Raw genomic sequence first — 23,225 nt, 5'->3', positions numbered from 1 at the left:
GGATGTTGATGACCAAGGCGCACAGGGAAGTTCCTTGGAAAAATATGTCCACATGTACATTGGCGACTGGGACGTCTAATCACATGGACACGGACTAGAGGCCCTTTCTGTAACTTTTTTTGTATTGATTTCTCTCCATTTGCCACGTACGAAATAACTGAAGGAAAGGGAAACACTCCCCCCCCCACCCCGCCTCAAAAAAAACTAGATGATCCTTTTTACAACAAAAATTAAATCCACATGACTTCTATCCCAAAGCCCCATGATTGACGCCATTACAAAGAAAGTTAAAAAAAAGGCAGTAAACAAGGGGAGAGTAAGGGGACAAGACAATGAACAACAAAGACAGAACAGTACCAAAAAAACAACAGCAACAACAACGTCAGCAAGAACACGTGCCCCCCATGATTTTTATCCACATCAAATCATTTCTTCATTTTTTGTGTGCGCCGTGCAACATGACGAGAAGCCCTTTTCGCTGTCTCCCGCTGTCGCCCCCAAGTGAGAAAAGGGCGGGAGAGAGGGAGAGGGGAGAAAGCAAAAGAGCAAAACCAAACTGTGATAAAAAAACGCATAACCCCTTCCTTCATTTCCCAGCCCCCCAATGCGCGTGTGCGTATTCGTCTTTGGTATATAAAAACAGCGAATTTGCCTCCATTTTCCAACATACACAACTCTGTTTTTCTTTTCTTCGTCTGTCTTTCTTTTCTTGTCCCATTGGTTAACATGGGAAGAGTGTGGAAAGGAAAGGAAAAAGAACCGGAAGAGAGAGAGAGAGAGAGAGGAGGTTGACAGATTCCCCAAACGAAACAACATAAACAAACAAGAAGCGATACAATCCAATTTCCTCCACAGGTATAATATATATGTCCATTTCCGCATAACTGATTCGATTCGAAGCATTTCTCGTTTTCTTTTATTTCCCCGGCGCGAAAAAAAAGTATATAGCAGACATCCGACGGGCATCTTGGGAAACTCCAGTTGGAAGGTGAAAGTAAAAGACGTCTATTTGAGGTGGGGTAACATCGCGAGATAGAGAGTGAGAGAGACATGGGGCGTGACTGATGGAAAAGTCGGACCTTGTTTTTTTCCAAAATAAACAGGAAGAAGTCGTTTCCAGAGAGAGAGAGAGAGAGAGAGATGAGATGCACATGGCGACTGTTGAAGACCAGTATTCTTGATTGGCCAGATCCTTGACAGCGATGTGTCGATTGGCAATGTTTGATAATGCAACAACAGATGGTTACATGGTCAGTGGCTACTTCTCAGTAAGCCAAAGCCGTACCAGACTAAGGGTGCCCATGCGGTTTGCTTGAGCTTCCGTCTTGGTGGGATCCATTCTGCGCTGTCGAGCGCCTTCTTCTCGCATTCTCGTCGTCAGAGCTGGAATGACTACTGCTTCCATCCTCGAGACCAATGCTTCCATCCTTGGATTCCCGACGGAGCCTATCGGCCTTGTCTTTGAGGTATTGAGCCTGCTCGGCTGCTCGCTGTGCACGAATCTGCTTCTTCCACATGGCAGCGTAATGACCATTTCGGTCAAGGAGCTCCTCATGCGTTCCACGTTCTTGGACCTTACCCTTGTGGAGAACAAGAATTTGGTCAGCGTGAGTAATGGTACTGAGACGATGAGCAATGATGAGCATTGTTCGGCCCTTTGCCAAAGTCGTAAAGGCTTCTTGAATGTGCTGCTCCGTTTCGGTGTCAAGAGCGGCTGTTGCTTCGTCAAGCATGATGATTCGTGGGTTCTTCAAGATGGTGCGCGCAATGGCAACGCGTTGTTTCTCACCTCCTGAGAGCCGCAGACCGCGGTCACCAACCTTGGTATTATACCTATCTGGGAAAGTCATGATTTTGTCGTGGATGCTTGCAGCCTTGCACGCCTCGTGCACGTCCTCGTCTGTTGCCTCTGGGTTGGCATACTTGAGGTTATACATGAGAGTCTCGTTGAAAAGGACAGTATCTTGTGGCACAACACCGATATGGCTACGGACCGAATCGATGGTCAAATCTTCTACGTCATGTCCATCGACTTGGATGCTACCAGACATGGTATTGTAGAAGCGGTATAGCAGACGGAATACGGTCGATTTACCACCGCCAGACTCACCGACAAACGCAGTCGTCGTACCGGGTTTGCAGTGGAAATCGAGACCGGTCAGTGCGGGCTTACGTTGGTCGTAGGCAAAGTGTACATCCTGGAAGCGGAGGTTACCTTCGCAAGACACCAAGGGTTGCGCGTTCTCCTTGTCGACTACAGTGGGCTGCTCCTTGAAGAGCTCAAGCATTCGCTCCGAGTTGATCATAGCGGACTGGATCATGCGGTAGAATGTGCCGAAGAAGTTGAGGGGACTCTGCAGCTGGCCCATGTATGTGATGAGCGTGACAAACTTGCCAACTTCTAGATCGCCAATGGCAACTTGGTATGCTGCGATGAAGCAAGTTACGAGAAGTCCCACCATGAAGACCATGTTTTGGGTAATGTTCATAATGTTGAGCGAGAGCATGACCTTGTACTCTGCATTTTGATACTTGCGGACGGCTTCACGGTAACGGTTGAACTCGTAAGCTTCGGCGTTGAAATACTTGACCGTCTCATAGGATACCATTGAGTCATTTCTGTGGGGCGTCAGCTGAGGGGGAGAGCTAGAGAAATACCAAGACTACTCACTTGACTGCATCTTCCTCTCGGTCAGCATTGACCATTTCACGGCGGATTTCCGCGCGCCATTGGGCCATGCGAATCGTCAGGTAGATGTACCAGAAGGTGACAATGGCGATGACGAGGGCGTAGTAGGCATCGAATCGGACGAGGAAGTAAGCGATGGCAACGGCCAGATCGATGAGCATGGGCACTACGGAGAAGGTGACTTGTTCAAGGAAGGTGTTGATGGAGCTGCCCTTTCCTAACGCGGACAGGACCTCACCGGTCTTCTTGCCGAGGTGGAAATCGAGACTAAGGCTGTGCACGTGCTCAAATGCCGCAACGGACAATTCACGGTACGAGTACTGCGAAACAGGAATCCACAAAGCTGAGCGGGCTGCACCGAGCAGGCCATTGCTTCCTTGCAAAAAGCGAAAAGCAATGTAGACCATGATGGCCGTCCATGGATTGCCCTTCTTGGGGTCCTTGAGACGGTCGACAATCTCACCAGTCAAATCCGGGACCAGGACGTTGACGACGCGCTGAGCCAAAACAAGCATAAAACAAGCAACAACAACGAGCTGCAGCTTGCCGTCCTTGGATGGCCAGAGGTAAGGGAAAAATACGTGATAGCCCTTGATGTACTCCCACCAGCTGCGGGCAGGCGCGCCCGTGGGTCGGCTCCAAGCAGGCGGTGCACCCTCGGTGTGCTGGTGTTTGCCACCGACTGGGTGGACGGAGCCGTAGGAACCGTTGGTGTGACCATTTTCCGCATGACCATTCTGATCGGCGCCACCCAACAAGGACGTGCTCTCAGTCGGCGATCCCGTATCTTGGTGCGCCTTTCGCTGGGGCATGACGACGAACATGACATAGAATCCGATAAGGGAAAGCAACAAGAGGATGCGCAGCAGGTCCATGGCGACTTCGCCGGCTTCCCAGTCCGTCATTCCAAAGCGCAGGCGCTTCGGGGGCGGGCCTGCAGTGGGCTCCTTGTGGGGGTGCGTGTAGATGGCGAAGGAGAGAGCGACGAGAACGATTTCCAGTACTGTTGCTAGGACCCATGTTGCTAGATGGGCCTCTGTGGGCGAGGGTTTCGAGTCAACGAGGGAGATGAGGAAGAGACAGTAGACGAAGAAGGAGCCCACGAGATAGATCTGGTAGAGTCAGGACATGTATATATACATTCATATATTTTTTGGGGGAGGGGGGTTTGTTTTGTTTTCCCTTTGGGGGAGGGGGACATGACGACTGATTGGGTTGGTGGAGTTGCACATAACATACCACGACGGCTTTGCCAGCCCACCAGTGCTGCTGTTTTTCGACCAGGGCATGGGCGACGACGAGGACGGAATTGCCGACAAAGGTAAAAGCAGTGGCGAGCGAGACCCATTCGAAGACTCTCTTTTGGCCTTGGGTGACATGATCGTGGGCGGTCCTCTTGACGAAATTGCGGGTTGGGTCGGTGGCGGGTAGGGGTTTGCCTCCAGGGCCGGTTGTAGTAGGTTTGGCGATATTAGTATTAGACTTGGAGGCGGCGATGCTGCGGGTGGTGAAGGCGGCCAGAAAGAAAACGAGCATAACGATGGGGTAGGCATATTGCAGGATGGCCGTGACGGCGCGGACAGGACGTGCATAGGCCCAGCGGTCGTCGTCGAGGTCGTCAAAAGGCGAAGGGTTGGCGGCGTGGAGCAGCAGCAATGGTTCGGCCATGGTGTGTGTCTCGGGCTCGGACTCGCGCGCTCCACTTGAGCATGAGACGCGGGAGCAACTCGCAGTCGGAGAGGACGTTGATTGCGAGGCGGGGGAGGAGGAGGGGAGGAGAAGAAGAAGGAAGGGAGAGGAGGAGAGGAAGAAGAAGAGGAGCGAGGGGATTGCTTGGGGTGGATGGAGGGCGATGCTGGAGGAGAGGAACACACGGTGACATTGGCGCATGCGTTGCTTTCCGTCGTGGGCGAGAGGCGTCTTGAGTGCAGGGATGGCGGGCGGCCCGTGCGTGATGATCGATTTCCATCTGGACCTCGACCTGGTCGGGCTGGTCGGGCTGGGACGCGACAAGTCATTATGGGGCCGCCCCAGCGTTTCTCTCCTGCATGGCCCTGCCCGGCCTGCCCTGTCCTGCCCAGTCCTGCCCTGCCCACCCGCCTGCAGTAGGCGCAGTAGTGTAGCACCATCACCACCACCACCAGCCCCAGCAGCCCCGGCAGCCCCAGCAGCACCATAGTGGAGACGGCTATCTCTGCAACTATTGCTGTGGGCATGTACGTATACATCCATCCAGCCATACATGCATACACACATACATACATACAGCCATACAGCCATACAGCCCAGGCATCCATCCATACATTGATACATCCATACATCCATACATACTTACAATACAGTATACTACTACTATTTACTTGCTTGCTTGCTTGCTCCGGTACATAGCAGGACCAGCCCACCAGCAAGCAGCCCACCAGCAAGCAGCCTACCAGCAGCCGCCAGCCCAGGGCCCGCCAACCACGCCATATCCCCACGGCCCTTTGCTGGTACTGCTGCTGATGCTACTTACTGTTGCTGCTGGTGCTGGTGCTGGTGCTCCTCCTTCCACGGCTTCGCTACTGCTGCCCGCCCTGTGCTTCACCGTCTGTCTTCGCGCTGCCGCACCACTGCCACCACCACCCCTCCGCTACTTTCCCCCCCCCTCCTCCTTCCCCGACTCGCCTTCTGGCACCGCGTGCAGAAACAGACTAGCATAGCATAGCATAGCACGCCCCAGATGAGCGCCGAACACCGTCGCGCGTCAGCCATGTCGTCGCCCAAGATACCGCCTGCACCGCCGCTGCCTCTGCCCAAGAGGCCGCGCTCGTACTTTGAGCGCTTCGTCGCCCAGCCGCTGACGACGGCATACTCGTCGCGGCCCCCGAGCGTGCAGCCCGACGGCGCCCGGCTGCCGAATCCTCTGGTGCCGAAAGTTCCCGGGTAAGTCACGCAAAACGGCTGTGTGTGTGTGTACATGGCTGGCTGGCTGGCTGGCCTGTCTCCCTGCTCCCCCTACTCTCCGCCGTCCCATACTACATACATACACACCTACTCCACCCTACCTGCCCCTCTAGTCGCCGTGCCCGCAATCCCCTCCTGCCCCTCTCCCATTGGCCGCCTGCCCCTGCCCGCCCCTGTCCCCGTTGCGCCTTCCTGCTTTGGGCCCCTGCACATGTCAAAAGTCCATGTGTAGATGCTTGGCCGTTGCTGCCTCGTCCCCCACCACCTGCACCTGCACCCGCACCTGCCTCTCGCCCTGCTCCATGTTCACCTCCATGACCATGACCATGACCATGTCCATGTCCATGTACTACCTATACATACACATGCACATGTACACGCTCTCATCTCCCCGACCATGCCACTGAGTGCTTCTGCAGTGTCCGCACAGGCTATTCGCAGCATGCAAGCCACAAGACGGGCCTCGACATCTCGGCCCTCGACATCAACCGCGAGCGCACTCATGCCGTCCTCGCTGGCAAGGAGCTGCTCAAGACGGTCCGCGTCCAAGATGCCCGCATCGTCGACGAGACCAATCTGCGTGCTGCCGTCCTCAACTATGCAGACTCGCACGCCCGCCAGCGCGAGGGCCTGGGCATCCACGATGTCAAGTGGTCCCATGGCCAGTTCAGCTCGCATATAGCCACGGCTGCTGCAAATGGCAAGGTCATCCTCTATGACCTCAACCGTGCCAGCGTAGAGCTTACCCGTCTGCATGAGCACACCCGTCAGGTACACAAGCTTGCATTCAACCCCCACCAGGGGCATCTGTTGCTCTCCGCAAGCCATGACTCCACCGTCCGCCTGTGGGACTTGCGCGACATGCGCAGGGACGCTACCATCTGTCCCAGCAGAGACCAGTACCATGGCATGAATGGTGGTATCCGTGATGTCCAATGGTCCCCGACTGACGCTGTAGAATTCGCCTTTGGCACAGACAATGGTACCATCCAGCGTTGGGACTTTCGCTATACCAAGGGCCCCAAGCAGAAAATCACTGCCCACGACCAGCGCATCTGCACCTCCATCGACTGGCACCCAGACGGTAAGCATCTCCTCAGCGCCGGCGTCGATCGTACCGTCAAGGTCTGGGACTTTTCTATTACCGGCCGCCGCCAGAAAGCCGCCCATGTTCTGCACACGCCCTTTCCCGTCTACAAGGCGCGTTGGCGGCCACCATCTTGGTCCGATGACCACGACGACAAAGGTGTCTACCAGTGCACGCAGGTTGCCACATCATATGATCGCGAGCATCCAGCCATCCATGTCTGGGACTTTCGCCGCCCCTTCCTGCCCTTTAGGGACATCAATTGTTTCTCCACTGCGCCATCTGACATGCTTTGGCACTCGCGTGACACACTATGGACTGTTGGCAAGGAAGGCATCTTCCAGCAAAATGATGTCCATCATGCCCCCAAAACTATTGATCGTCGCAATCTGCAGGCCTTTGCCATATCACCTACCGGCGAGATTGGCGCAGTCGCCCAGAAAAGGTCACACCCGCGTTCCTCTGCGGGTCTCGCCTACGTGGACGACGCCTACCTTGGCGAAGCCCATGATAGGCGCCATAGCTCTGGAAAGGCAAGTCTTCGAAACTCAGCAGACGACAGCCTAGATGACAGCTTTCTTGCCTCTGCCATGAAGCGCCATCATGTGCGTGCTGCCAGCAACAGGTCGACCAAGTCGTTTAGTACAACTCCACCTTCTGACGTTGGTCCCAAGGTCATGCTCTTGAGTGACTCCATGGTTATGCACAGCGATTCCCACCGGCCAAACCAGACAGCCATTCGAGGTCTCTTGCCTGGTACAACCAATACGCAGATCTTTGCCTATCTGGCTCAAAAATACAAAAACATAGCCCTGCCTGACCCTCCCGATCTCGACTCTTTTCTTCGAGTGGAAAGAGTCTTTGAGCAAAATGCCGAATACGCACAGCGCGCAGCAATGTACCGCCTCGCTCAGTCGTGGAGGATCATGGGTGTGTCCATTGCCGTAGCGACACGGCGTCGAGCAGAGTTACACAGACAGCAAAGAAGGTTGCACCCGCATATCCCTGCCCTGCGGCTATCCAACAAACTGCTCGAGCCGTCATCTGCGCCCATGGAAGCCCATGACAAGCGGCTGGCAGCGGCAGCGTCTGTGAATCCTGCCGTGCGCGCTATTCTCGGTACCTTGGAGAAACCAGCGCCGCCAGCCAGACCACCCACCACGATAATAGAGAGCACCTCCAATATATCAACACCTCTTGCTCGTCCAGTGAGGACCGGCTTTGGCAATGACACAAAAAGGCCTGACCTTCTTGACATTGATAAAGAGGACATGGTCCAACTACCACCAGCAATCACTGCAACGCCTACTCAGACAAGTAGCACGTTTGTGCCTCCACATAAAACGTTCAGCAGCCCCCAGTGGTATCACTCTGGTGATGGCCTTGACGAGCGTCGCGCCTTGAGTGGCAGCTACAGAGCATCGCCTCGAATTCCTCTAAGTCTCACGCCAAGCAGCGTGCAAGGCATGACCATCAACGCACCTCGTTCAATAGAGCGACATGACTCTGGGGAAAGTTTTGCGATGTTCTCGGCCTCTTCGGACTCCCAAAAGGGAAATTCGATGCCTAGTTCATTTGCAAGCGGTGACTCGCCATCAAACCGGGAAAAGCTCTCATCAGAGGACTGGGACACGGTTCCGGAACACTCTAGCTTTGGAAAGCCTAGAAACTCTAAAGATGAAGATCTAGGTAAAAGCGTGCCAATATCTCCAACCACTATTCCTATTGGTGGAAACGGTTCTCTGAATCGACAGCATACCGAAGGCCCCGCAAGCAAAGGAATGAACCATGCTGATCAATCTGACAATGGAGAAACGGTCGTTCGTGACATGGAGAACCTGCGACGGAACAATCAACTGCTTCGTCAGGATAGTTCGGATTCCGAAGCACTCACCAGCATATACTCATCCTCGTATGACCACAATATAGACATGGAGGCAAGTGGGACAATCGTGCCTGACGTGGATGACATGCGATCGCCTCATGTCCAAAAGCAGCCGCCGCCGCCGCCAAATATGCCACATGCATCTGGAAGCGCGCCCCCTGTGATGGATCCAACCACGGAGGATGGCTTGTTGCTGTCCGACTTCACGGCCATACATGTCGATGCAGAAGCAGGATCGCCTTATTCCGTGATCGGCTTGCTGAACAGCGTTCTTGCATACCATACACAAGCGTCGGATGCGCAGTTTCCTTCAATCCTTCTTCTCCTTCTCCAACCACTCCTTCCGCAGACACAAAGTCCAACAGATGACCCCGGTGCAAATGTAGGCGATGTCCTCAACGCCTTTGCGGATACCTTTGTGGCTCTTGGGCTCAGTCCAGCACAGGCAAAGGCCATCCTCTCGACACAGTTGAGTCAGCTTATAGCCACAGGGATCAATCCTTATCAAGCAGAGTCTATTCTTCATACCTACCACTCACAACTGCACTCGCTATCATTGTTCAACTCTGCGGCTACGCTACGCAGGCTAGCCTATCCCGCCTATCCCGCCGTGTACGAACAAGCGCTCAAAGAAACACAACTCGGATTGCTGTGTCTCAGCTGCAAGTCGCCAATCAATAATCCCAAAGACAAGATGCGATGTGAGTCGTGTAAGCGAACACAGGCGCCATGCCCAATTTGCTGGGCCAAGTGTCCGGCCTTTGAGCCGCTTACCGCAAAAAAGGCCAAGTCAAAGTTTCGTTCTAATCTAAAGGACCGAGGACACAAGCGGCAGCGATCGTCTCTTACTTCGGGCCAAAACCTTGGGGACGATCGTGATGCTGTCGGGCCATCACCGTCCGTCCCGACGGAGTGGTCTGCACCTACGGCCACGTTGTGGACGTGGTGTCCGCTTTGTGGACATGGTGGACATGCGAATTGTCTTTCGACATGGTTTGCGGACCCGGTTTTATCAGAAGGTGCATGTCCAACCGAAGGTTGTCTCTGTGATTGCGTCCAGGGCACTCGGCGAGACGCAAAGATTGAAGAAATGTTGCTCAAGAAGGCAGAAAAGGACCGATCTAAATTGGTACGCAAAGGTGATGATTGGAAGGTAAAAGAAAGTAAAGCCGTCTCGGCAGTCCGGAATGCGGCTCTCGATACTATTCCAGATCATCCTCAGCATTCCGGTTCCGGGACCACGACGCCGACGCGCAGATAGTAGAATATACCATGAATCATCTAAATGCCGCAACCCTTGCCCAATGGCAGAAATCAAGCGGTGGTACATTGTACACTGGCCGGCCCGTTTCTCGCTCAGGCCTGCTACCTCTACATATTACCTAGTACATGAATGCAGCGGTCTCATCGCTCCACAAGAAGCGAATTTTTTCCGCCCTATTGCTGGGGATCCTGGGAGCGGTCTGACATCATATCCCAGTTTAAAAGTGCATCATCAAGTTTTGCCATGCTGGAGTACCTTCCACGAAGCTGTCTGCAGTATGCATAATCACACCGCCTGTATGCGCGCCAAGGCATGCAGCACGCGCCCGCTTCCCCGGGTATGTGTGTATGCGTGGGTCCGCCACGTGTTTCTAGTAGCCGACTGGACGGTGCTGGGCTTTCCGCCAGCGTTCGTTGTAATGCTTGTCCGGGCTTATTCTACAGGTGGTACCATTACGAAGCTAGGGAGACCGTCTCCGCGATTCATCGATTGCTCAGCTACAGCTGCGGGACTATAACCCACCGGACACGCCAAAGTTTGTCAATGGGTACAAGCGACTGCCCACCTCCTGCGGCCAATTGTGGAGCCCTTTAGAAGACGTATTCTCGAGCATCTGGAAGCATGGCTGGTTGATGTCATCGGCCAATCCCAACCTGGTCACAGCAGAGGGCCACAACTATGTCTAGCGTTGCTGCAGCCCTACCGATGCTTCATTTCATCCATTTCATCCACTATACTGCATACATCAGGTCACTCGTATTCCTTGATGTAGTCGCAATTCAACACGAAGGCAGTGCACAATGTACTATGCAATGACTAAGAAATGACCAATTTTGCTGACAGGTGCGAGAAGAAAAGCAATTCATTGTCTGTGCCCAAAAATGGGTTCGGAAAACGGAACAGGAGGTACGCGCACTATCACGTACCGCATTGACAAGGCGATATCGGTCCTTGATGCTCTATGTATCTCAACGAAAGAGTTTTTGTATGTGAAGCACGCGTGTGCAGTTGCCATGTACGGAGTCCAAATACCTCGTCCATGGCACTTAACAATGTCTTTGTGCTCAGGTAAGCATACTTGAGAATGGACGCATGTGTAGTTACGTGCAGTAATACCAATTCAATTCCTGCTCCTACGCCACACATGAAAAAAGCAAAAGCAACTGGGATAAAAGCAAAGAAATGAGCTAAGAGGAAATACTTGGCGCATATTCGTTAGGCAAACCTTACTGTAACCTCGCATACCTCCAATCACTACATTACCCAACACGTATCCAAATCAATAACATCATCTTTCCAATAGTTCCAACACAACACACACATCTCCTGTCCTTGACGCCTCTTCTCCGCCATCTGTTGACCCCCTCCACATTCCTACTCAGATACCGATATTGCACGCCATCGGCCCTGCTATTGATCGGTGTGCTTACTGCACACATACAAGGGTGGGTAGGGGGAGGGGGAAGTGTCATCTGTTTTTCTCTTTCCCCCCTTCTCACTCTCTCGCTCTCTCTTCGTTACTCAAGCGCCCGCATAACAAAACCTCAACGCCTCTTTCCATAACCCTTCCCCTTCCCCTCCCCCCACCCCTCTCTTCGCTTACGTTACCCCAGTGTTCCCTGCGATATCAGTAATCCCGAGGAAACCCACTAACTATATGTACGTGTACATACATGCATTTCCAACTCATTTTTTTTTTGCTTTCATTTAGACGCTTTGGCTGGCGAAAGAACCTTTTTTTTTCTCTCTCTTCGCAATCGGTCCGTATATGTATGATTTTGAATTGAGTTTTCTTGGTCTCCGAGTTCTCGTATCGTGGTACCTTGATTATCCACGTGTTCTAGAATCTTGACATGGATGGGAGGGGCGGGCACTAAAGGCGATAAGGGCAAGATCGGAATGTTTGGACAGCGATCTTTTTGTCTTGTCCTCTCTCTCTCCCTCTCCACTTTTCTTTTGTGTGTCTGTGTGTCTGTGTGTCTGTGTGTGTGTGTGCCTATCCATGTTGTAGATTTTGAAAAATTGCCAATTGCAGTATGTACCTACTACACACTAGCTACAGAACCAATGCGACAAATTTCCAATAAAATTAGAAAGAAAAAAAGAGAGATGTACCGTTTTTTTTGGCCCTACTATCCCCCGCACGGAAACTATTGGCTGCTCGGGACCTTCATCTCGTCGTGTTTTTCCCAAACCCTTCTCTCTTTTCCATTCTCTAGCTGCAGAATGTAGAGGGGAAAAAAGTCTAGACCACATCCCCTCCCCCGCATCTCTTTTTTCTTTGTCTCTCTCTTTACATGGTAGTCTTGGCCTCGTCAAACGTTACACGGCAGCTCTCGCCCGCCCGCTCGCTCGGCTGCGCGGCATGAGGCATGTAGTTGCATAAGTGGCAAGTGTATACATGCGCTTATCCTTGGCCTGAGGAGCGGGGACGTGACGGCGGCGAGGCAAGGAGAGGGACAGAGCTGTCGTTTAGGCGAGGTGTGGTGGGGCAGTTGGGTTGCTTCTTGTTATTTTTGTTTGGTTGTTTCTGAGTGTGTGTGTGTGTGTGTGAGAGAGAGAGAGAGAGACAAAGAGAGAAAGGGTACGAACTGGCCAACACAAATGAGAGGGTGGAAGGCTGCATTGCTGATCTCTACCTATCACTTCGCGTAATTCCTCTGTGGTGTAACATCACCCAGATACATGTGTGCGAGCCTTCGGGTGGCTTTGGGAAGCGTAGATGATGTCTGATGGTTAGGGAACTGTATGTCGCAGAGCCACGTAACGGTGCATCGTGTGCATTCTACTGGGGAATTACATATCGGTATCTGTACATGCGGTTGGGTAATGAGTACGATGTGGGTGACGGAGTTGCGCATATAATGTGACATGGCTGGTCATAGATTGGTCAACAAGGCTGCGCATTGAAGTCGGGCGTGAGCGTATGTATGGATCTCACTGTCGATAATAATCTAGTGCGAGAACAAGAATGTGAGTTAGTAATGAGCAGCTGATGTATCCGATCGATGCAAGATATGGTTGGATGAGGTTCAGATCGTGTTATTAAGGATTTGTCAGTGGCTAGCCTGATTACTCGACAGTATGATCATTTTAAGTCAATACTATTTTCATCGCATGACATGACAAATACGGAAACAATGTCACGGCCAAGAAGAACGAGATTCATAGCTGCATTGATCGTAAACAGAGTTTTACGAATTCGATGGTCCTCATATCTCAACCGATTCCCATTCCTCGTGCCATCGTTGGTCTGTCGGAAAAAGGAAATGAAGCCTTGGCCGTAGAGTGCACACCTCCGTCTTCGAAAGAGATCTAACATGCCAAATTCCTGGCTCCTGTCAGCTGATGTCGTTTCCATATACAGGTACCCCAAGGTACCGCCACATGTCATACCTCCACCCGTAATCCCCAACCACTTAACGAGACGCGCTCCAGACGGACTTGAGGAAGCCGTCCTTTTGTGTGAGCCTGTTAAGGCTGTCGTCGGACTCGCCCATGGCGCGAACGAAGCCGGAGATGGCGTAGACCTGGTTGTCACCGGTGTAGCGGCCGTTCTCGTCAACTTTGCCGATGCTCAGTTGGACAGAGGCGTGGTCCTTGGCCCTGATGATGCGTCCGGTAGCCGACTTGAAGGGGTCAGTATCGCCGCTCATGATTCATTCACTTGTCTGACGGGTACTCACGCATTTGCGGGGGACGTAGACTGTGAACAAGTTAGCGGTGGTGGTTCGCAAGTACAGTGTGCGCGCTGGCGGGGCCGCGCTGTGGGCAAAACATCGCCAGCCGCCGCGCGAGGGAAAGATAGCTCTTACGGTCAACGAGCTCGCCGCGTTCGTTCTCCATTTTGACTGATGTGTAGGTAGAGGGCGGGGTGTTGGGTGTGGGGCTTGGTTGTGTCGATGTCGTCGGCGGTCAATGGTGGATGAACTGAATTTCGACATTCGATTATCGCAAAACCGCGCTAACCGGATCTGGAATAGCGATATTTTCACATACTACCATTCACTCCTCCAATTCAGTCTGCAGCGAGTATTTTGAAACATAGAGAGTGCTCATGATTGTGACTCGTCGTACCAAGGTCTGAGGCGCGGTGTTGAGTGGAAAATGTGGCTTCGTTTCATACTCAGCCAGAGCATCAAGCTCGCTACGCAGCTTTTGCGCACAATGCAATACAACCTGCAAAACAACGAAAAGAGAGGGAAGACCTATCAGATTCTGTACAGGATGATCTAAGATACTGAGATCTTCTACTCGTGGGCTTTTTACTCTGCTACCTAGCCAAGTTCTGTCAGGCTTTTACACCTGATGACTATTTTCGGTTCAAGGTATTGACTACTTTAGAACTTATGTTCTATTTACTAGTGAAATACAAAACCGTAAACCTTTGAATGAGATCTACGCTTTTACAAGATCCATTGCAGAAATGGCACAAAGAGTAATGTCGACGACAGTTCTAGAAATAGCACACATAGCTGCGAAGAACACTATTCAAAACAAACCGCGCCTGTCAACAGTATCTTAGGGCTGAAAATATAAGTCTCACAAGAACATCCCCAGTCCAACAGGTACTCAGCCTGAAAGCGGGAGCAAAAAGGTCGTCACAGTGAATAGATCACGTGACGGAAAATGCTCCGCTAACAGCACGACATCCCGATGCTGGTCAATCCTTTCATCGATGCCATCAGAAAAGCAAAAATAAATGCATCGGCCGGGAATCGAACCCGGGGCTAGCCGAAACTGTTTTCAAGGAGAGATGGCAACGGCTAATTTTACCACTAAACCACCGATGCTATTCTTCGGATGGTGATCATCCAGAGGTTGTTTGATTGATGGAAGAGGGAAAATTTTGAAAAAACATATCCTTAGGAATTTTATAGACTACGAAAAAAATTGTTCGCCTAAACTGCATGACGATCGGACCGGTCCTGACCATGGAGATCATCTGTGGGCCAAATATCAATGTAGCGCTTTCGTGGAAACTGCACTTTTCCTGTGTCTCCTGGCGTTGGGAAGGCTCTAGGGGCTGGCGCACATGGTTGGTTGTAATCTAAAAGAGGTCTCTGCATAGCTCGTAACTATGCGCGGAATATCAACGGTGGCATAATATGTGTTGCTGCTCTGCCTCCTCCTTCCGGTCATAGCTAGTGGGTCCATCTTTCCAGAATAGTCAACTGTACCGGGCGCCAACTCAAGGCTGGCAAACTAACGAGGTGGGCGACCGGTCAATCTCAGCTTGTTCCGACACTTTGGTTGCACCGGTTCGTTTTTCCACCACGAACGCTAGATTCATGCAACGAAAATTGCGCACTGAAAATGCTGTTTGATGATGAAATTTCGCATCCTCTTGTGTGGTCTGGTGGGTCATGCCTCCAATGTGCTGCAATCAAATCTTCCACATATTAGTGGTAGTTTTATAAGCCTGCGGCGGCCAGACCATCTGCAACACTCCTTCACAGATGCGCAATATCCTCAGACCTACTGAACTCAGGAAGAGTGTAAGATTCATTGGATAGGCTCTCATGAACTTCTTACATCAGACAACTACAGCCCGCATTACATACATAGTGTGTTAAACCTTGAATAATGAACAAAATTGACCTTATGTGAGGAGGATTGCCCTGCCACTTCATAGTACAGGAAACAGCGAAGCTGCAATCCAGGTAACCAAGATATGTTTCCCCGTGAGGAACAGGACAAGTGTCTCACGATTGATTCCTCCAGTATCATGCTATGACCTGTGCTTGTACGCCTTTTCGCAGCGCCATAACAGTATTGCCGCCTGTTCTCATTCAGGAATACTTATTACAGATAGACACCAGCGATATTATATGGTACTACATAGCCGAGGTCCTTGTTTGTGATAGTGTTTATAATTCCATTGCTGGGGTAAAGAGGATCAGAGAGGCGCTGGCGCTGGCGATAGTGAAAAGCGCTACGATAAGCATCACATGTATGTGCAGTCACAACAAAAGAATACGTTCTTGCCCAAAGGGCCAGCAAGTATTATGCGTATACATGATTGACTTCTAAATAAGCTTACTGAAGGAGTCATAAGTTAAGTCCATTATGTAGTTTCCGCCATCTGTACTCACTCATACTCGTAGATCTTTTGGCAAGGTACTGGCTGATGAACATTAGCTTGTAAAATCTAGCTGATACGGCTCCTTCTTTCGCATATGTGAGTGATTTCAATGGCAGCTGAGAACCTTCACAAGTAAACTCCGCCACATTGTGTTTACCAGTTCTTAGTGAGAGGAGACGAGTAAGTACCGTACCGTACATAAGAATCCCGGGCTGGAATCCTTGCTAATGAGTTTACAAGATGAACTATGCGATATAACATGTTGCAATAGGTCTCCCTTACGATCGGCAAATGCTGTGTCTGAATGTGGTGCAGTTCGATGAAGGCGCGACTATAATAGTATCTCTAGGATGTTACATCATCATGCAACGGTATAGAGAGGCATTTCGATATTCTTTTCTCAACCATAACAACATGTAATGAGAATAACCAATATAAATAGTATAAGAAGTCTTCACACAACCTCGTAGTCATTGCTTTGTGAGAAATTTCATCGGATTTTGGAGTGTCGGTTTATGGTGAAACACATTCGTTCACTTCTGTAGTGCAATATTGCTCTTCGCCCAATTGACAATTTGATTCCTTGTATCCGTGACACCTCATAACCTTGTGGGATTCGGATGATGTTTGGCGGCTACCAAAATACCCCGTAGCTGGCAAAATTCTTGTCGCGCTCACTCTACTGTAAAGTTTGGTTTGTTCCAAATGTCGAGCCTATTTCCCCCCATTTAATTTCGCTAAAAGTGACAGTGGGGTTCTTCACCTTCTGCTGAATAATATCAGGAAAATCCTCAGCAGGGCTGCAAGGTCCATTTAGCCCCCCGTCAAGCCACTGCATCCCCCCGTTCTTGTCCCACCATAGACTAAATGTAAGGACCATGCCACGAGCAAGAGCGTCGCCCATAGTTTTGTGGCCACCAAATTTGTTGTATTCCTTGGCACGAGCCTGAGCTGAGCACCAGACTTGATCCATAGTAACGTTTGACATGGCGTTCTCAGTAACGACACCATCCTGGACATATTTTCGAATGATAGCTTGGAGAACACCATACTTCTCTGGGAACTGAGTGACAACAGTAAAAGGCCTAGTTGTATCAACTTTGAGACCAGGGCCATAGAAGTCCTTGGAGTTTCGAAAGTTGTAAGCGTTGTCTCCACAGCCAGTCTTGCCACAAACACCAGATACGCCGCAATCGTCGCCAGTGCATTTAATCACACCTTCTTTGGCACACACGTGGGGCGCAATCTGGTTTGCTCGGCTGTTAGCCTCCCAAATGTCCATTTCGTTGCAGCATGCGCCTTCCTTGTCGATATTGGCCTACATTGAGTTAGCCATTGCTCGATAGGACCATGTTACTTAACCATGCTTACTTCGCCGTCTAGAAATGGCTTGACAGAACACTGCGCATCACAGTATCCCCACCCCATATTGGCACCAGTAGGGTTCAATTTCGAGCGTCCACCATCGGCCTTCATCTCATTAAGATACAAGGCGCTGTTCATACCACAAGGGAGCTTTGACATGTCAACGTCGAATGAAAACTCCTGGCCATTCAATTGCAACATCTCGTAGTTTACTTTGTCTTCGCCTAGCAGGTACACTCTGGGGCTCATATACTCGCCGCTTGGGTTAAACATATCCAGACGAAGCTTTCCACCATCAGTAAATACTGCTTGTGTTGAATAATCTTGGATGCCTTCGATGACGCAGTTTTGGGCGCATGTCGCTTTGTCCGGACACACCGTTAGGTTGAGCGGGTTATTTCGATCGCCGCAGCTCGAAGTCGCGCTCGGATCAGATTTCGGGTGGACCTTGTGTCTCAAAGAATCGATAACAATCGAAGTGTCCAGCATCTTGCATCCGCCAGCTTTTGTGCATTTCCAGGTTGATAGCTTTGGATGTACTTCAGGTGTGGTCCCCATCGTTTGAGCGGAGGCTAGACCCAACAGGGTTGCTGCGAAAAATAATGGTGCCATGTTGAGGTGTTTCGAGAGTAAAAGAAGCCTTTCTCAAGAGAGGCGAAGGTTGGTAAATTGTTTCCGATGATTCGCTTTACAATTTATACTTCTCCGCAGAGTTACCGGGACGGGAGAAGCGTCCAGGGGTTCGTGTTTAAGCGTGTGTGTTAATATAAGCTCGGATGTCATCGGCGCATTGTCATGACTTCTGTTGACGCGAGCAGTCGGTGTATTCCACTAAAAAGGACATTTCCTAGCCTTATTCGTATAGTGTGCGCTGTTGCAGGTTGCTGTAATATCTTAAAAACATGAAGTGGTCCAGAATATTAACATCTGCGGCAAGTTGTTCACTCTATCCAGTGACATGCGTGGTGCCGGGGTAGATAGAGTTCAATGCCAAGTGCTTGGTTACTATTAGGGCTTACTGTTTGGGATAGAAAACGGGAACTTGAACAACAGCATCTTTAATCAGTCGCGGATTGCTTACACAGTACGCTTAGAGTGGCCTCACCTGATGAATAAAAACCGCTTGTGTGCAGGAACGTACTAAGATGCGTCTAGCTTACCCCAACTCCCTGTACTAGATACGAAAAATTTCTTGTGTTCCTATAAAGACACCAGCTGCTCGTAGCTCTGCATATCGCATCACAGTCTGAGACTGCTTGCGAGCCTAATAGTGGGAAATTAGTGTATAGGATACAACAGAGATGCGCTGTCCCGCAAACCTTTGAGCCCTACCACTGTCAGCAGATCACCGAGGTCATGCCCAGCACCATTGATTAGCAAGTACGCATGATACGATCGCTTATAAGCGCATCACTGGCCATATATAATCATTCCTTTCTTTTCCATAAAGCGGCGGATGATGCGCCATGACGGCTGAATGCGTTAAACTCTGGACATTACGATAGTGCGTTGAGTAAGAAAGCTCAATACTCCGAAATGGACCTAACTCTGTTCCAAGAAATCAAGTAGTCTTCTTGAAATTTTGTAATCGGACAAGAGGGGATTTATGTGAATGGTTAGAGCCGTACTTGAAGTCAGTACGAGCAACGAGTTCCAGCCCTTGTCCTTGCACACACTTAGTCTCAAAAACAAGATAGAAAATAGAATCTATCATTTTTGGTCGTGCTTGCCGCGGATCATCCCTCAAGTCGGGAAATACGAAAGTACCAAAGTCTGGAAGATATTCTGTGGATCAACGCCAGTACTATAATATTGAAGCATGTGATGTATGAGTATACTTTAAGAAAACCAATCAGTATGGTATAGATAAGACCTAGAGCCTGATGCGCATGGAACGATGCTGCTCGCAGTGCATCGGTATAGAGGCGAGGCTTTCTCGAAGTATGTAGTCCATAACCTGGCAGTCCAGAACAAGAGCCATGATACAAGCGTGGTTGAGAAACACAATAGGTAGGTAAGTACCTATGCGATCGCAGATCAGATTGACAACAGCACGAATAAACTTCGTGTCTTCCATTCGATCGATCCTGCATGATGTCCGTATCAACAAAGTGGAAGAGCCATCTGAACATCAGCCCAGGTCATTATGGTTAGAGGCATTCGGCTGCAAATCACATGAGCATACACCTACACAGGGCTCGGCGGGTGCACTGACAAGCGCACAGACCACGCACACAGAATTTCGTTAGCGAGCGCAACCCACCTGGCGAACTTCACGCAGCTCCCGACAACTTCAGCGACGACGCACCCAAAACCCGCCAAATCGAATATCCCCCCGATAATCATCCAAAATGTCTGGAAAGCGCGGGTATGTTATTCTCTCGGCTGGAGAGGCAGAAGAAAAAACCTCGAGACGCCGTCATGTATGTGGTGAAGTGGTGGCTAACGCGCACACAGTCGAGGTTCTACCTCCGGTAACAAGCTCAAGATGACTCTTGGTCTGCCAGTGTACGTTGAAACCCGCCGCGACCGCTCCGCCGAGCCTTCTCCCGCCCGCGATACATCTAGAGAATACAATGCAAGGAATAAAGACTAATGGACATGTAGCGGTGCTGTCATGAACTGCTGCGACAACTCCGGTGCCCGTAACCTGTACATCATCTCCGTCAAGGGTATCGGTGCACGCCTCAACCGTCTGCCCGCTGGTGGTGCCGGTGACATGGTCATGGCGACTGTCAAGAAGGGAAAGCCCGAGCTGAGGAAGAAGGTCATGCCCGCCGTCATTGTCCGCCAGAGCAAGCCCTGGAGGCGGGCGGACGGAATCTACCTGTACTTTGAAGACAACGCCGGTGTCATTGTCAACCCCAAGGGTGAAATGAAGGGCTCTGCCATTACCGGACCCGTCGCCAAGGAGGCCGCTGAGCTGTGGCCGGTATGTATAAACCATGGATTACCAAGGCGGTTTGCTAATAATGCCCAGCGTATCGCCTCCAACTCCGGTGTCGTCATGTGAGGTGTCTCTTTTCCTGCTTTCGATAACATTCATGGGTTTATGGGCACGGCGAAAATGCATTTACGGGGTGAAGGATTTGGGCGACGACATTGCGGCTATGATTAGCAATGGGGCGACCTTCACAATACCAGTCAAATGAACATTACGACCAAACCACAACCTGCACCCCGACCTCCAGTGATGGCTGCATGACTCGACTTGACTCGCGACCTGCAAATGACAACATGGATACGTGCTAGAGATATTTGACGAAATAGATATTGTTATGCTGACGCACCGCCAGACGTGGAAATATATGTACTGAACATTAGGACTCTTAAAGTCGGGGCTCGTCGCCCGAGCACGAACTCCGATCGCATGCCAACATCTCAAACGCGGTCTCCTCAACAACCTCTTGCGCCCACCTCATCTGTATCATACTCTTGGCTTCTTCTGAGCGCTTCCTTCCACCGACAAACTGCAAATTCTCGTTTCCAACCACACCCGTTGTCACTACGCCAGTACTGGGCGCACCAATTCCCTTGACCGCACCATTACCACCCTGCATTACACTTGCGTAGCTCGAGGACATTGTTTGCACACCAGAAACAAAGTCCAGCCCATCAAACTCGCAGTGTCCGCCAGCAGGTGTGTTGTCTACAGTCTGCAGCTGGTTGATCTGAGCCGCCGACAAGCCTGCATCGGATGCAAGCTGCTCGTACGCCGCCACGGCCTGTGGGATACTGCCTTGAAGCAGTTGGAGCTCACTCTGGGTAGACTGGTAATGAATTCTTGTCTGGCTCATGACGGTGGCCGCGTTTTGAAACTGGACTTGTGGGGGCATGCCTCCGCAGTTGAGTTCAACAGCACTGTTTGGGTAGTTTTGCATTTGTGCTGGGATGAAGAAGCCGCTCATCATAAGACTACCGCCACTGACACCTGTGAATACGATGTTCGACATGTTGACTGCCACGCGCTGGGGCAGCTCAGTTTGGATAAAGTCGTTGACTGCCTGTGCGTGTGCTACACCATCTGTTCGCTGCAGACCAGCGCCTCCACCCCAGAAAAGGTTGTCGTCAGGCGCGAGAAGGGCGACTCCCATAGTGTTGGCCTGTACAGCCTGGTTTGGCATGTCGAAGAAGCTTTGTCCTCCATCGCCATGGAGCAGGACGTTGGCTCCCAGAGTTCCGTTTGAAGATGTGGCTGCTGCACCAGGTACGCCTGAGGCAGGAAGGAATTGATCTGCTGGGGCAGAGATCTTGAATCGTATAGGAAGATTGTTGACCATTACAGTATCATCCAAGATTGTAGACCCATCGGTAGCTTGTGAGATACCCTGGGGGATCTGAGCAGCTCGTTGAAAGGCCGTGGCTTGTTGGCTGTTGCCACGATTGCCGCCTCGGTTTCGCTGAGGCAAAGCAGATGTGAGACCTAGTAGAGATAGGGTGATGAGCTTATACATTTTGAGCTGCGTGATGTTGGTGCAAATTGTCGATCGGACGAAGAAACAAAATATTAATTATGAAACGGTGGACCGGCCAAAACGAAGCAAAAATAAAGAGGAGGCAAACAGTACCGCACGGCAGTATACAGAAAGAAAAAGTAAGAAGGAAGAGAGTATGGGGGAATATAGTGCATCTATGTATACGACTATCCACCTGCCTCATTGTCGCGCTCTAGACTGCTTCGAATTCTAAACACCTATCCACCTAGCCAAGCCTCTCCACGAAGCTCCATTTTGCCCGTAAAGAGCCTAACGGTATAGGCCCTGATGTTTGCATTGGTGCATTAATGGTCAAATAAGTGGATGCTGGTGTTTGATGCGCCTAGGCTGCAGCATGTGTGGTTTGAAATCTCGGGGCTGCTGCCGGTCATTATGTTTCGAAAATGCGCTCGGTTGCTCGTGCTTGTAACGTGGGCTGAGGCTTGGAGAATAGGCTTGTCTGGGCTTAGCTGGCGCTTTGGAAGGTCTTGATTAGGCTGGAGTTTTACTTCGTGCCTTGTCGCTAGGAGAGGTGTGGAACGGAGGGCAAGGGGCAGCGGCACGATGGCGTGAGAGGGCGGTAACGGGGTAGTATGGACAGGGGCCTGTGCTATGCTCGCCTTGTGGGAGGGAGTGTCTCGCTTTACGAGATGATGGATTCAAGGCTAGAAATTGGGTTTATCGTTTCTGGTTGCTTATTCTATCGTTAGAGAGGCAGCTCCCGAGAATTACAACGCAAGGTTGTAGTATTTATGAGTATGGTTTTGGGACAACAAAGGATCATGTACAAAACATCGAGGAGGCTACAATAGCCAGTCGCAGGGCAACACTCAAATAACACTACACACGTAATGCAAGAAGTTTTTCAGATCCCCAAACACAGAATGCTTTGGGGACGAATTCCGCACTCACAGCTTGGTACTTCCGGCTCAATTGCCCTACCCCGCATCATACCCCACACCAGGAGGCAAGACTAGACAGTGGATACATCGCGAGCTTTCCTACCATTCGCTATAACACATTCTATCTGACAGCAGATCTTTCCGACATTTCAAAAGTGTAAGCAAGACAGGAAACTTACTGTGCTAGGTAGACCGTGCTTATGGTCGGACCCTGCCCACGCTTTGTAATGGATACAGTAGAGCTATTGAGATGCATACATGTACAGTCAGTGTTCTAAATAGGTTGGGTCACCGTAGATGGTATTGGCTGAGTCTTATTAGAGTTCCCATTCACGGACGGGTAGCCGGCAGATCGTCCTTGTGACATGCATAATCATGTGCAGATGGTCTACGGCATTTTTCCACAGTATGTGGGGCTGTAAACCGAAAAGAGTATAAAGCTCAGTCGCGAAGTAGGCGAAAGGCTGGGGTTGGACTGTGAACGGTATTTTATTTTCTCCTAAGTTGAAGGTAGCATTACCGCAGCCATC

General features: G+C 50.8%; 6 protein-coding genes across 6 annotated transcripts; 2 read left to right on the top strand and 4 right to left on the bottom strand.

Moving 5' to 3' along the window:
• Positions 1 to 1,289: 1,289 nt before the first annotated feature.
• COCMIDRAFT_96318 (uncharacterized protein) lies at positions 1,290 to 4,357 on the bottom strand (the record flags this gene model as incomplete). Its single annotated transcript, XM_007690161.1, has 3 exons — positions 1,290 to 2,619; positions 2,672 to 3,801; positions 3,929 to 4,357. 3 exons carry the CDS (start codon positions 4,355 to 4,357, stop codon positions 1,290 to 1,292), a joined length of 2,889 nt encoding a protein of 962 aa, XP_007688351.1.
• A 1,081-nt stretch (positions 4,358 to 5,438) lies between these two features.
• On the top strand, positions 5,439 to 9,865 carry COCMIDRAFT_96341 (uncharacterized protein; the record flags this gene model as incomplete). Its single annotated transcript, XM_007690160.1, has 2 exons — positions 5,439 to 5,611; positions 6,052 to 9,865. 2 exons carry the CDS (start codon positions 5,439 to 5,441, stop codon positions 9,863 to 9,865), a joined length of 3,987 nt encoding a protein of 1,328 aa, XP_007688350.1.
• A 3,422-nt stretch (positions 9,866 to 13,287) lies between these two features.
• COCMIDRAFT_96372 (uncharacterized protein) lies at positions 13,288 to 13,714 on the bottom strand (the record flags this gene model as incomplete). The annotated part of the gene is made up of 3 exons (XM_007690159.1): positions 13,288 to 13,497; positions 13,555 to 13,574; positions 13,684 to 13,714. 3 exons carry the CDS (start codon positions 13,712 to 13,714, stop codon positions 13,288 to 13,290), a joined length of 261 nt encoding a protein of 86 aa, XP_007688349.1.
• Positions 13,715 to 16,632: 2,918 nt separating this feature from the next.
• COCMIDRAFT_5615 (glycoside hydrolase family 7 protein) lies at positions 16,633 to 17,930 on the bottom strand (the record flags this gene model as incomplete). Its single annotated transcript, XM_007690133.1, has 2 exons — positions 16,633 to 17,271; positions 17,325 to 17,930. 2 exons carry the CDS (start codon positions 17,928 to 17,930, stop codon positions 16,633 to 16,635), a joined length of 1,245 nt encoding a protein of 414 aa, XP_007688323.1.
• Positions 17,931 to 19,669: 1,739 nt separating this feature from the next.
• On the top strand, positions 19,670 to 20,331 carry COCMIDRAFT_37084 (uncharacterized protein; the record flags this gene model as incomplete). The annotated part of the gene is made up of 4 exons (XM_007690148.1): positions 19,670 to 19,686; positions 19,776 to 19,826; positions 19,926 to 20,250; positions 20,299 to 20,331. 4 exons carry the CDS (start codon positions 19,670 to 19,672, stop codon positions 20,329 to 20,331), a joined length of 426 nt encoding a protein of 141 aa, XP_007688338.1.
• A 316-nt stretch (positions 20,332 to 20,647) lies between these two features.
• COCMIDRAFT_5613 (uncharacterized protein) lies at positions 20,648 to 21,772 on the bottom strand (the record flags this gene model as incomplete). The annotated part of the gene is made up of 1 exon (XM_007690132.1): positions 20,648 to 21,772. The coding sequence occupies one exon, from the start codon at positions 21,770 to 21,772 to the stop codon at positions 20,648 to 20,650; it is 1,125 nt and encodes a 374-aa protein (XP_007688322.1).
• Between the last annotated feature and the right edge of the window lie 1,453 nt (positions 21,773 to 23,225).

Source organism: Bipolaris oryzae (assembly GCF_000523455.1).
Source record: "Bipolaris oryzae ATCC 44560 unplaced genomic scaffold scaffold_72, whole genome shotgun sequence".
Lineage (NCBI taxonomy): Eukaryota > Fungi > Ascomycota > Dothideomycetes > Pleosporales > Pleosporaceae > Bipolaris > Bipolaris oryzae.
Note: the sequence above shows the minus strand (reverse complement) of the source record. Positions and strands in the feature narration are given on the sequence as shown.